Below are 14,343 nucleotides of genomic sequence, written 5' to 3'. Positions count from 1 at the left end.
ATATACATTGAACTCAATAAAGAATTGAAGTGGATTTCTTGTGTTAGTTGTAATTTTTTGGGGGGGATGGCATTTTTCCCCCTCCTGATGATGAAACGTAAGCACTAAAATCTCTCATGGAAAATAATTGTTGGAATCCAGTTCTCTCCTGCCTTTTACAATTTCTTACATTACTTAAGTAAGCAGAATGTCAAAGGCAAACAAGATGAAAAATTTTGTTTCAAACTGTTTGTGTTCTAGGTAGTTTTCCCTAGGACTTTAACCAGAAATGACATAAAGGACAAAGTTTCCGCTTTCCAATTGAAAGGCTAGAGAAAATATAACCTTTTTTCAGGTATGCTGGGCACTGAGGTATCTTACTGACCTCTTTGCTCTTTTCATAGAAGAAGGATATGTAAAAATGTTTCTTCGTGGACGCCCTGTTACCATGCACATGCCCAAAGATCAAGTGGATTCTTACAGTTTGGAAGCAAAAGTAGAACTACCAACGAAGAGACTCAAGCTGGAATGGGTGTATCCTTTATTCATTGATTAAGTCTTACACAAAGTAATCAGTCGATGAATGCTTTTATCGAAATTCAGCTGTAGAAAATCATGTAACTAAACCGTGCTGGCAAAAAGTTTTTAAACCCAAAGAAAGAAAGAGGGATACCCTGGAAGGAAGGACTAGCATTCCCCCCTCAGCCAAGTAGGGACTTGGCCAACCTTGGGAGCCTAACTTCAAGTTAACACCGACTAATTAAAGGAGGAAATGAGGATGAACCCAGTACTAAATGAAGGAAATACAGTGTGTGACTTATATTAAATGGACATGTAGCGCGGATATAATACCCTTTAAAAAAAAGAAAACGAAAAAGCTCCCACAAAATCTAAGCCACAAAAATCTGAGTCAGCCGTATGACTAGCATTCTTGAAATAAAGCTGCTGGAGCCTTCATAGTATGAGATTTGGGAACGTGAATGAGCTTCCAAGAAGAAAAAAATGAAAGACAAGAAAATAGAGCATGTGAAAGAGTTGGGTTTTTACTTTATTTTACTTTATTTTTTACTTTTAAAAAACATTTTTTATTTTGTCTTGACGTATGGGAAGCTATGGGTACAGGGGTCGAGACTGTCGTAACAACCTGTACTTGCTTCCGACGGGCGAGACTGTGTATTTCATCGCATCCGTGGTCGTGCTGTACAACGTGGAGGAGCAGCTTCAGAGGCATTACACGGGCCATAATGATGACGTGAAGTGGTGAGTCCTCAAAACTGGGATTCCTCTGACACCTGTGGGAAGAGCATTGGCAGAAAGGGTTCAGTGATGGGATATAACTAAAGAGAAAGAAAGGGATCTGAGAAAATAGGATCTTTGGGGAAAACTCTTCTTTGTGTTCTGGGTAGCCTACTCTCTAAGACACCTTTTTAGTTTTCTATCCTTATAACACATCATCTTAACCAACCATGTTAACCTAAACAAATAGCTCTAACAGACCCCTATCTGGAGGCTTTCTCGTGCTAACAGCTTCTAATCTGGGTCTTTATTTTTTAATAAAAATGTTTTGCCTCGTGTGCCTGTCTTGTCTGGGTCTGCTATTCCTATAATTCATTTATACCTTTGGTAGCGATTTTATGTATCTGGGAAAGATGATGGATGAATAGATGGATTTATGTATTTCTATTTATCCTAATTCCCTGGTCAGTTATTAAAATGCTGTTGGAAAAAGATGATGCTTTTACTATTTGATATACTCAAATGACTTCTTAATAAAGATTGTATACTAATGAAGTGGTTCTGAGATTGAAATGGTATTTCCCAAGCAGAGGGTACTTTTTCTTTGAATTTGAAAATTCTCTATAGATAAAGGAATTAAGATGAAATGAAATGAGGTGCTTAGAGAATTTATCATGAGTCTGTAAGAAGTTAGGCACTGTGTATATCTTACTTGTAAATTTTTGACCAGATTATATTTGATCAAGGGAAGAGTGAAGCTTACCTTTTTAAGAGTAGATGTTTTTTAAATATCTCTTTTTAGCCTTGCAGTTCATCCTGATAGGATCACGATAGCCACAGGACAAGTTGCAGGCACATCTAAGGATGGAAAAGTGAGTTATATTTTCATATTTTTGTAATGAACTGGTAACACTAAATAATTTTCTGAAAATTTTGCTGACGAATAAACCTGCTTAGATATAAAATGTCTGAGTACTTCTTAATCCCTCATTTGAATTTTCTATTGCAAATTAAATTTCTTACTCTGACTTTAAAAGCCCTTGAGCTCACCTTAGTTTCAGCTAATTTTTAAATAGCATTGTTCTTGCCTAAGAATCCATTAACTCTTAAGATACTTATTTACACACATGATAAACATTAAAATGTTAAGTACACATTTAATAAGCATAGTTAAAATCATAATAAATAATCATTTGAATTTGGGGCATGTTGCCTCTTCAGTGAATTTCAGACACCCTCTGCCATGAATTCCCTGTAATCATGACTTCAACCCGTGGAATTTGTGTCTGGGTGTAATCTATAAGGGCTGCTGGAAGGATTTTAGCACAAATTTTGTAAGCACTTCAGCAAGACTTCAGTTTGTATTTTAAGGAATCAGAGAAGGAGCTAGTAGAATTTGACAAATAGAACAACTCAGAACTGGCTTCCACGTACTTATTTACCACCATCTGTGGTCATTGTCATGTCTTATCCAAAACTTCTTGTTACTTTTTTTTTTTAAAGAAATTCACGTTCTTTTGTTTATTTATTTATTTATTTATTTATTTATTTATTTTTGGCTGTGTTGGGTCTTCGTTTCTGTGCGAGGGCTTTCTCTAGTTGTGGCAAGCGGGGACCACTCCTCATCGCGGTGCGCGGGCCTCTCACCATCGCGGCCTCTCTTGTTGCGGAGCACAGGCTCCAGACGCACAGGCTCAGTAATTGTGGCTCACGGGCCCAGTTGCTCCGTGGCATGTGGGATCTTCCCAGACCAGGGCTTGAACCCGTGTCCCCTGCATTGGCAGGCAGATTCTCAACCACTGCGCCACCAGGGAAGCCCTCTTGTTACTTTTCTGATGTCTGTTTTTGTATAGCATTGTGTATCCATGCACAGTGTATGATCTGAAACAAATTACATTAAGTTCTTCCATTTTTATCGTGAGTGCTACCATTTTTCAGAAAATATTTTAATAACATCAAATTTTAAATATTTATGCTATTTTCCATTAAAATCCTGTACTTGAAAGGAGGTAACAGGAACAGTGGAAATCAGAGTACTATTCTGTAAACACAGAGGGAACAGGGTCTTCATCTTCTTTTTTTTTTTTACTGTTAAATGATCTTTAAAAGTTATTTGAAATCAGTAGTAAATCATTTGTTCCTCCCTCTAGTGGATTAACTGTGTATTTCAGTTTCTGGCCTTGAAATTGAATCAGAACCTTAGAGCCAGAGAAAATATCATCGCTATTTGAACCATCCCTTTGCATTTACAAGTGGAGAAGTCTGGAGAGACCGAGGGACTGTCTGCGGACGCCCAGCCACTTAGAGACAAGTCCAACCTAGAACATAGTTCACCCGTCTACGGGGTACAATGCTAGTCCTTTTCTTGATAAACCTGCTGATTATTCTGTGATGCTTTCTTCTATTAAGGAAGAGAAAAATTAACATAGTTGAGAGGGTTTTGAACTAATCATAACAATTCTAAATTTTCGTTTGTGTGCAATCAATTTCCTGTGGGGCCCAAGGATGTTAAGATCTTAATACCGTTGGTGGCGACCATCGTGATGAATTGAACCATGCTTGCTCCTTAGTAACAATACAGACTTTGCAAGAACAACCCTTAAATGAGACTCCATTTTCTTCGTCATTTTTCATTTTTAAAACTCAGACACATTCGATATACAAATGAGAGTATCACTTCCTGTGGTATAGTTATCAATAACAGGCTCTTCAAAATATAAAGCTCGGTAGACCTCTCCTAAGGTTAAATTGGCCCCAGGAGCCACGACCTCTGGGAGAGATTGGGAATGTTTTATTTATATTAAAAGGCAGAGTCCTCAAATGCATTAAAAAAAAATTTTTTTTTGACAACATTAATCTCATAATTTCAAGGTAAAGATAAATTTGTAGACTCAACACAATGGGTGACTCTGCATTGTTTTCTAAGCAGCAGTTGCCCCCGAACGTGCGCATCTGGGATTCTGTGACACTGAATACGCTGCACGTCATCGGAATCGGGTTTTTTGACCGAGCCGTCACCTGTATCGCGTTCTCAAAATCCGTAAGTATGAGCCCTGTGGGTATTGCAGCCTTTGTCCACAGGGAGGAGAGAATCAGCTCAAGGTTGAAGAGGGAGAGAGTTAACACGCCCGTAACTGCCCAGGTGTATGTACAGATTTGGACTCTGAAACCTCCCACATCCCAGGTCCCTCATTCAGAGGTCGCACGCGCCCCCTCAGTGACACACGCTCCCAGTCAGACGTTTCCACGGTGATGAGAAGAGGCCCTGCAGCCACACTGTCTTCAGGCTCCTGGAGCAGTCTTGCCTGCTCTGGCCTTGAATTTCCCCTGCCTGTCTGTGCCGTCCCCAGCCCGGCTGGCTCGCTGCCTGGCCATAAGCAGGGGCTGTCTGGACCTCGTGGTCTCCCAGGCTTCCTCAGGCTGTGCCCGTTCAACAGAGCCGCCCTTTAAAGCACTTGTTCAGCCAGTTCGGAAACGTGCATGCGTTCACATCCGTACACCGCACGCCTCACCCCCAGTGCCCCCTCCCCTTGTACGGCCTCGCGGTAGCGTGGCCCTCGCTCAGCGCACACCTGTGCCCCGGAGCCGCAGGTGCCTTCTCCTCCGGGGGGGGGGGCTCTGCAGCCCCTAGGAGGCCGGTTCTAACAGCACCAGTGGTGAAGCGCACCCCCTGACCCCTCCCTCCCGCTCCTGTCCCTTGTCACCCCGCATTCCCCTGCTCCCCCTGTCTGTCTGCCCGAGTCATGAGCAGGTCTCGACGGTGGTGGGTAAATATCCTTTAATGAAGATGTAGCGGACTCTTTATTAACAATAAAATTATGTTCCTTTTTAATCACTCTCAACCTAGCTTATCCTCAAATGCAGTCTTCCTGTGAATACCTTTTTATTTTTCCAGAATGGAGGAAGCACCCTCTGCGCCGTGGATGACTGCAATGACCACGTGCTGTCCGTGTGGGACTGGCAGAAGGAAGAGAGACTGGCGGATGTCAAGGTCTCTCCCCAAGCCTCGTGTCGGGCTGTGTTGTCCTTTTCCCATGTGGCGCCTTCCCCTGCTGGCTCCTGGCCGGCTTTCTGTGTCTCGGTGGGCTGTGGGCTCCGTCCCCGCCGCGGCCCCCAGGCAGGACCCCTTCACCGAGAAGCCCTCGGGCCACCGCCCCCCCCATTCCCGAGGCCTGGTAGGGTTTCTTCTTCTCATCACAGCGTCTGTAAGGGTTTTCCTTCCTCATTTTACAGTCACCACCCTTTTGATTCGCTCCATCGCTCATTTGCTCACATTCTCTCCGTCATCCACAAATGCCGAGCGTCCCCTTTGCACACACGTGTTGAGGAGACACTGGCGCGATGGTGACAAGTGAGATGTGCCTGCTGCCCAGCGGGAGGGCCAGGCAGGGAGCCGGGGGAGGGGCAGGGCAGCACAGCCAGCACGGACCTTGTCCCGAGCTGAGTGGACTCGGGCATGGGGTCCTCCCTGCGGGGCTCTTCCTACAGTGGGACCCACTGGACTTTCCTTATGTCAGTGTACTTTCCTTAAGCTTTCTTATGCTTTCCTCCTGTTAAAACCATGACTGGATCTATTTTTATAGAACTGACCTCAGATTTCTCACCCGGGCATCCATTAACCTTAGGTCACCTGACTTACCTAAGATTAGCATCACCCCTGGACCACCTGACTTACCTAAGATTAGGATCACCATTGGGTCACTTTACCTACCTAACATTAGGAGCGCCATTGGATCACCTCACTTACATAACTTTCTCTCTTGTTTGTGTGTGGGATGCAGACCCTGTATTCTAATAAGGCATTAAATAACTATTTCTACGCTATAGCTGTGCCTTCTAATAGTCTGCTCAAGTATTTAAGTTCTTGCCATGTCGCTGGGTTGGAAGCAATCAGAGCAAGTTATTTTCCAGGTTTAAGAATGTATAACTGAATTATCAAGCAGAAGGAGCCATCAGGGTCAGATTCATGGGACCAGGGTGCAAGTCGTGGAAATCAAGATAGCAGGGTGAGGGTGGTGAAGTGGTACCCAAAGAGCCAGATCCCCTACTGGATTCCAGGCTCGGTCGCCAAACCACCGGCACAGTCCTGGGGATGAGAATCAGGAGGGACTCCCCAGACAGACAAGGCAGCCAAAGTGGGCCAGGCGCGATGGAGCCGAATACAATCCGGACTCCGGGGCCCTTCCGATCGCTAGATGGCGATGAACCTGCGATTCTTAGTTCCCCGGCCGCCCTTCAGCCGGAGCTCACTGTGTGCCCGCTTTGTCCCAGTTCCTGTGAGTCCCCGTACAGAAGGATGACTTCGTGGCCTCATCCTCAGGGCTCAGTGCAGTGGGGGAGACAGACGAGGAGGGGGAGGGGTCGGCACGCACAGACACAGGTTCAGTGATTACAAAAGATGAATTCAGTGGGAGAAAATATCAAGAGGCCTAGTGCTTACCTTCATGAATTATTTATTTGTGGTTCAGATTTTATTTATTTTCTTAAGTGTCTTAAGAGACTTGAGACATCTGATTCTCCTGTTTTGCACAAAGTGTTCCAATGAAGCTGTATTTGCTGCGGATTTCCACCCCACGGACACGAATATAATTGTTACCTGTGGAAAATCCCATCTCTACTTTTGGACACTAGAAGGAAGCTCCCTTATTAAGAAGCAAGGATTATTCGAGGTAAAGTGAAATTGCATCTGTCGTTTTATTTTTCACCGATGGTACTTGCGGTCACCTAGCTTTTAAGGAAGCTTTGAGGCATCCCAGTGCTAGAATTTGTTTTAATTGGCAAATGCGGGGGTGTCGTGATAAAAGACTATTCCTGGAGATCCCTGGCAGAGTTGGGGAGCCCCTCGTGTCTCATGGGTAACACTGGCGATGCTGAGAAGGAAGGACCAACACAGGGAGAAGCACCAGGAAAGGATGCCCAGGGGCTGGGGCCCTCGCCGAGGCCTGCTGGCTGCAAAGAGCAAGGAGGAAGGCGCCCAGGAGACCTCAGTGGGACTCTGCAGAGAGCGATGGGCAGTCTCTGTGCCACTGAGTCCAGCATCTGCGGGCCTTGTGAGAGCACCGGGAGGGCACCTGCTGCCCTGTGGGCCCAGAGGCTGAGTTAAGAGGATGCCAGGCCCATCCTTCAGGCCGTAGTCACGGCAACACGGCCCCTTAGCCTCTCCAACACCCTCCTCTGCTCGAACTGCCTTCAACCTGATAAGTACCAGAAATCTCTTTATTTTAGACCAGGTAATCTCAGGGCATAAGTTACGTAATGGTGGATAAGAATGAAAGGCACACAGTGTGGTAGCAGAAGCTGACACTATCCAGCTTGGGGTGACTGTGCTTCTAGATGGTATTAATACGAACAAAAAGGTGTCTTGATTGTATATATGTATTCTTCTTCAATATTCTGCAGAAGCAAGAAAAGCCAAAGTTTGTCCTCTGTGTGACTTTTTCTGAAAATGGTGACACCATCACTGGAGATTCAAGTGGCAACATCCTGGTATGGGGAAAAGGTAACAAGTGATTCCTCCCAAAGCAGACATTTCTGGGTGATGTTATAAGTATGAAGCCAAACGTGGCTCCTGTAAGAATTGTCTGTTCATATCATTTCCAGGTTTACTATTCGATTCCAAGGTACATAGGTACATACATGCATGTGTGCGGGTGTAACTTGGAACCAAAAAAAACTGGGACTGAGGAAGATGAGACTAGTAAGCTGTGGACTTCTGTCGCTCTAAAAGGCTCTTTAAGCCCAAGACGTTATAATGGAATTAATAGCTTATTTAGGAGATCTGATAACAGCTTATGATGATGAAGTCATCAAAGGCTGTTTATTTAGCTCTACAGTATTTAACTTCTCTGGCCCACATTGCTTGGCAGGCGTTGATTGAGTATAACTGTGTCTGAGGCAGCATGCTAGATGCTGAGCATACGTATCAGTCAGATGGACATCCCCGCTGTCAGTGGGCAAACGGTGTGGTAAGGAGGTCTCCTTAGTCAGAAACATTTGTTCGGTCAAGCTCAATGAGCATTTATTTATTTACTTTAAATTATTTATTTATTTACTTACTTATTATTTATTTTGGCTGCACTGGGTCTTAGATGCGGCATGCAGACTTCTTAGTTGCGGCATGCAGGATCTAGTTCCCCGACCAGGGATCAAACCCGGGCCCCCTGCATTGGGAGCTCGGCATCTTACCCACTGGACCACCAGGGAAGTTCTTCAGTGAGCACTTATGAGTGCTTACCTTGTGCCAGGAAAAAAGGGAAAATGCACCATCCTTGTCCTCAAGGATCTTAGTATTTGAGTTGGGGGTGAAGGTGAAAACAGACCCACCAATGTAATTTCAGACTAATATGGTGACCTTTGTAGTATCCCTGCTACTCTGGGTGCCACGGACTCTACGTATACATCAATTCATTTCACCCTTAGAACAATCCAGTGGGATAAGCAGTAGCCCCATTACACCAAGGGGGAAACTGAGACAGAGCAGTTAAGTCACTTGTCCAGAGACACACAGCTCATTTCTCAGCCACCTGTAGTCTGGCTGTACTCTTCACACACTATGCTTCGTGTTAGTGTGTTTTCCTTAATTATTTATTTTTTAGTTTATTTTATTGAAGTATAGTTGATTTACAACGTGTTAATTTCTGCTGTACGGCAAGGAGATTCAGTTCTACATATACATATATATTCTTTTTCATATTCTTTTCCATTATGGTTTATCACAGGATATTGAATATAGTTCCTTGTGCTATACAGTAGGACCTTGTTGTTTACCCATCCTATATATAATAGTTTGTATCTGCTAACCCCAAACTCCCAGTCCGTCCCTCCCCCAACCCCCTCCCCCTGTTTTCCTTAATTATAAAGTAATCCACTTCATGCTTGTCTGGTGCTCTGGGAACTTCTAGAAAGTGGATTCTTTATAGATTCACACTGCAATGATGTTCTAACCAACAGTATCGCGTTTTAAAATGAAATGAGATGGGCAGAGGTGAGCCTTTGACGATGTCCTCAGCTTGGTCTTGCTGTGTTTAGGTACGAATCGAATAAGCTACGCAGTTCAAGGGGCCCACGAGGGCGGTATTTTTGCACTTTGTATGTTGAGGGACGGCACGCTGGTGTCGGGAGGAGGGAAAGACCGGAAGCTCATTTCTTGGGATGGAAACTACCAGAAACTTCATAAAACCGAGGTAAGACAGCAAGTCATGCTATTGACATTCGTTGTGAACGTTAAACTGTTATACTGACCAGTTTCCTTGTTAGTTTGAAATCTTCAGCTTACCGTTTTGAGAATTGTTTAGATAAAATTTTCCTAAACGGGGTAGTATTTTACTAAAATCACGAAGGCAGTTTAAGTACTAAAAGGAAATTAGGTTTATAAAGTGTGAGGTGGTCGCGTTTCACATCTAGAATATTTTTATCAAAGACCCAATCTCACTTTTCCAAAGGAACATTTATCCACATTTTGATTAATCATTAAAACGTTTCTTCTCTTTTCACTTTAATTTCCAGCATGTTACTTTGGAGACATTTTCACTTTGAACTACTAGTGTTTACTGAGTATCTACTTTGTGCGCGGCTGAGTGCCAGTATCATCTCTAGAGCTCTGACCCCTTTTGGCATCTCTTTCACCTCCTTACTACCTGGTTAGCAGCCCTGGACTCCCAACAGGAGCCAGAGGCAAGAAATTCAATATTCCTTCTACACACTCACTGAATTTTCTCTCCCCCAGGCCCTGGGAAATTATGAGCAGACAGATACCAAGGGCGGCATCAATCCGAAGGTTGAGTTTCTTCCTCTCTAGCATAGCTTGGACACCTTGTAGAACTTTTCCAGCTTCTAAGTCAGATGCACCCAGCACAGTTACATCAGAGAGCAGCATGGCCTGGTGCTCTGACAGGATGAGAATTTGGTTTTGTTGATTCCTCCTCTTCATAAAGGAAGGCCTTTATCTGAGCTTTGGAAGCCACCTTCCTTTCATGGAGACTTTAATTGCAGTAGCAATTTTTATAATAAGATTTGACCAGCATCTGATGAACCCAAGTTACATTATAATCCTAACAAATACTCCAAAGTCTCACCTAGTTTTATAGAAGAGACTCATCATTTTTAAGTACCTGTAACTCCTCTTCATTAGCATGGATCCTTACCAGCTTTTCTCAAATCCGTGCTAACAAACCAGCTGGAAGTAGGAAGTTTGTGTGAGAACGGGCTGCTCCCACCATCCCAGAGCCGCAGCGCCTGGAGTCCACCCCAGGGTTTCGCTGCGATTTTTTGTTCTTTTTATAGAGTGCAAGAACCTCTGTTTATTTTATCATAGCAAATTGTTCTTGGCTGGTGTATTTTGAAATTATTTTTATTAACACTTAGATAATCATATATGTTTGCCAACATGAGCAGTGGATTTCAAAACTAAATGACGTTGCCAAAGAATTTATCCTTTTAAGTTATAAAAAATGTTTAGGAACTCTTATTACAGCATGTTACATATTCTTTACTTTCCAAATTTTACCTGGTTCTGCTATCAGAAGTCATAACAAGTAAAGAGTAAACTACTCAGCTGTATTTCTTATTTTTATATTTTGTCAAGAAAAAAATGTTTTATTCTTTGTTTTTTAAACAACCTTGCTGGGCTTCCCTGGTGGCGCAGTGGTTAAGAATCCGCCTGTTGGGCTTCCCTGGTGGCGCAGTGGTTGAGAGTCTGCCTGCCAATGCGGGGGACGCGGGTTCAAGCCCTGGTCTGGGAAGATCCCGCATGCCGCGGAGCAGCTGGGCCCGTGAGCCACAACTGCTGACCCTGCACGTCTGGAGCTTGTGCTCCGCAACAAGAGAGGCCGCGATAGTGAGAGGCCCGCGCACCGCGATGAAGAGTGGCCCCCGCTTGCCGCAACTAGAGAAAGCCCTCGCACAGAAACGAAGACCCAACACAGCCATAAATTTTTAAAAAAATTAATTAATTAATTTAAAAAAAAAAAAAAGACAGGGTAAATGCTTAAAACCTTTTAAAAAAAAAAAAAAAAGAATCCGCCTGCCAATGCAGGGGACGTGGGTTCGAGCCCTGGTCTGGGAAGATCCCACATGCCACGGAGCAGCTAAGCCCGTGCGCCACAACTACTGAGCCTGAGCTCTAGAGCCCATGAGCCACAACTACTGAGGCCACGTGCCACAACAACTGAGCCCGTGAGCCACAACTAGTGAAGCCCGTGTGCCTAGAGCCCATGCTCCACAACAAGAGAAGCCACCACAATGAGAAGCCCACGCACTGCAACGAAGAGTAGCCCCCGCTCGCCGCAACTAGAGAAAGCCCGTGCGCAGCAAGGAAGACCCAATGCAACCAAAACTAAATAAATTTATATTTAAAAAAAAAAAACCTTACTATTGCTGATTTTTTTAAGGTATATGAAATGTTTGGAGTTTAAATGTAAGATTTGAGATCATTCACTCAAGTACTTTCTCTCCATAGCACATGCGTGTGTGTATGTCTTTGTGATAGGAGCTATCATCATGATAAACAAGTATTTTGAATGATGGAGCTAAGAATTTAATGACATTTGAAATCTTTTCAATGCAGATTCCAGAACAGTTTGGTCCCATACGGACAGTGGCTGAGGGGAAAGGCGATGTGATCTTGATAGGCACGACCAGAAACTTTGTTCTACAGGGCACGCTGTCTGGAGACTTCACACCCATCACTCAGGTACGCGCCAGCTCAGTAAGCCCACCAAACACGTTCATTCTGTGTAACAGTAGAACGTAAGACAGAGTTACAAAGAGGAGATTCTTCCTGTGTTTTATACTAACATCGCCTTGCTCGGCTTCAGTCAGCGAGGAAGAAAACCAGACGGGAGAAATTCCAGAGTGTGCAGTAAGCCATGCTTCATGGCCCTGCAGGGCTCCGGAGTGTTGGCTGTAATATTTCAGAGAGCTTCTGTTTGTCTCGGTTCTTTGTAGGGTCACACTGATGAGCTCTGGGGACTGGCCATCCATGCCTCAAAACCTCAGTTCTTGACCTGTGGGCATGACAGGCACGCCACCCTGTGGGACGCTGTTGGTCACCGGCCTGTCTGGGACAAAATAATAGAGGTAGACATGCATGTTATATTCCATCTTTCTTAAAAAAAATTCACCTGGAACATGTTGATTTTTTTTTTTGCATGAGATTAATAGTGATATAAATTCGTCCCAAAGCAAATGTCACTTCCTTTATCTCCTTCAAATTGCACTGCTTTAAACATTGCCTCAAGTGGTCTCATCCGTGTAATTCGGAAGTTTGCTGTTGCATTTTTGGACAGCAAGTGAGCCTTTCCGAGTTGGTTGCTGGGTTTCCCAAGTGCAATCTCTTCTGGCTTAAAGCCTGAAAAACCCTTGTTATGAGCCTGCATTCTATTTACAGAGTACCTTTTGAATGAGAATTTATTAACTATTGTAACAGCGTATAGTTTAATTTATCTCTGCACTTTGAGTTTGACGGTAAAGGTAAAGTTTAAAGTCAGCATGTCTGTGACCTTTGCAAAAGGAACTCCAATTGTACATCAGAGTGCTGAAGTATCCTTTCCCTATGTACCACACAGCAGTGTCTGCATTTATCGAGCACTGTTTGCATACCAAGCGTTGTACATGTATTATCCTTAATCCTTGCAGCAGCCTTGCAGGTTGAAGTTTTTTACCCTGATTTTATTGATTAGGAAGTTGAAGCTTAGGTAAGTCAATAGCTCACCAAGGTCCCTGAATCCATGATGGAGCCAGTGTTCACCCCCAGCTCAGTCTGACTCCCAAAGTCAGGGTCTTCCACCACATCATACTGTAGTGAGTGAAATACACCTCCCATCTTGCTTGCGCCCTTAATGACACATCCAGCCCCAGGTAAGGGGTTGCCCCTCTGTAGACCCCACACGTCCTCCTTTCAGCCCCCGCAGAGTTGCCGGCATTTCCTGATGTGCTGGGTCCATGTTTCAGCCCTCCTGCCCTTCACTTTTTTAAATAAATAAATTTATTTATTTATTTAATTTTGGCTGCATTGGGTCTTCGTTGCTGCACGCGGGCTTTCTCTAGTTGCAGCAAGCGGGGGCTACTCTTCGTTGCGGTGCATGGGTTTCTCATTGCGGTGGCTTCTCTCGTTGCGGAGCACAGGCTCTAGGTGCGTGGGCTTCAGTAGCTGTGGCACACGGGCTCAGTAGTTGTGGCTCGCAGGCTCAGTAGTTGTGGCACACGGGCTTAGTTGTTCTGTGACATGTGGGATCTTCCCAGACCAGGGCTCGAACCCGTGTCCCCTGCATTGGCAGGCGGATTCTTAACCACTGCGCCACCAGGGAAGCCCCTGCCCTTCGCTTTTGGAGAAGGTCTGTGAGAGACTGGAGCTGGCTGGTCACTGGGGGAGCTGATCACTGAGATGACAGGCCTGGGGGTGACACCGCCACCAGAGGGAAGAGCGGGAGTGGCCCAGGTGGCAGGGCATAGCTACAGGAAGTGGCGTCCCATGTCGTGACTGTCCCCTGGTGGGGGCTTGGAGGACTAGATGGAATGGTGAATACATGAAGTGCGCCAGCCACTGATGCATCAGGGACAGTGATGGTCCAGGAGAGCAGCCTTCCCTGTGGCCTCGGTCTACACGGCAGCCTGGCCGAAAGCAATGCCAGTTACTCCATCACCAGCCTGGCATCAGGACATGGGCGCCAAACCGGAGCCCAAAAAGATCTGCAGTTCCGTAGCTTCTTTACCCACTGGCCACTAGACAGAAACACTCAAGTGTCTTCATCTCAAAAATGTTATGAGCCTCAAATCAACTAGGCAGTAAAGCTTCAAGGGCACATGATTTCTCTCTGTGTGTCAGTGGAGGCCCTGAGCTTAATCACAGCTCCCGCTTTGGAAAAGCATTGCAGTAATGTCATCAGTCCCTGAAGAGTTTCTCTCTGGTCTCTCTCCTTTTTTCGTCGGTTTCTCCAGTGGTATCTCAGTGCCTTCTTCCATTTCCATTTCCAGTGCTACTATTTTCTTGTTCTTCCTGTGATTAATCTCTTCTCACTTCAGTTCGTCCTGAGCACTCCTACCAAGTGATCTAAAACATAGATTCGATCACGTCGTTCTTTTTAGTGAAAGGAAAGTTATTCTCACTGTGTTTTTCCCAGTGATCACCGT

The 14,343-nt window shown here is 44.8% G+C and overlaps 1 protein-coding gene across 7 annotated transcripts in view; it reads left to right on the top strand.

The window, feature by feature from the left end:
• Nucleotides 1-14,343, top strand: part of EML1 (EMAP like 1) — a 198,447-nt gene that overhangs the window by 160,624 nt on the left and 23,480 nt on the right. For all 7 annotated transcript variants that reach the window (XM_082450286.1, XM_082450282.1, XM_082450281.1 and 4 more), the window contains 10 exons: nt 384-513; nt 1,090-1,239; nt 2,018-2,087; nt 4,145-4,255; nt 5,111-5,206; nt 6,750-6,884; nt 7,615-7,714; nt 9,244-9,398; nt 11,780-11,905; nt 12,160-12,291. In XM_082450286.1, the coding sequence (XP_082306412.1) occupies nt 384-513; nt 1,090-1,239; nt 2,018-2,087; nt 4,145-4,255; nt 5,111-5,206; nt 6,750-6,884; nt 7,615-7,714; nt 9,244-9,398; nt 11,780-11,905; nt 12,160-12,291 (1,205 nt within the window). The remainder of the gene's footprint in view (nt 1-383; nt 514-1,089; nt 1,240-2,017; nt 2,088-4,144; nt 4,256-5,110; nt 5,207-6,749; nt 6,885-7,614; nt 7,715-9,243; nt 9,399-11,779; nt 11,906-12,159; nt 12,292-14,343) is intronic.

This window comes from Balaenoptera physalus (genome assembly GCF_965194825.1).
Source record: "Balaenoptera physalus genome assembly, chromosome: 2".
Taxonomy (NCBI): Eukaryota; Metazoa; Chordata; class Mammalia; order Artiodactyla; family Balaenopteridae; genus Balaenoptera; species Balaenoptera physalus.
Note: the sequence above shows the minus strand (reverse complement) of the source record. Positions and strands in the feature narration are given on the sequence as shown.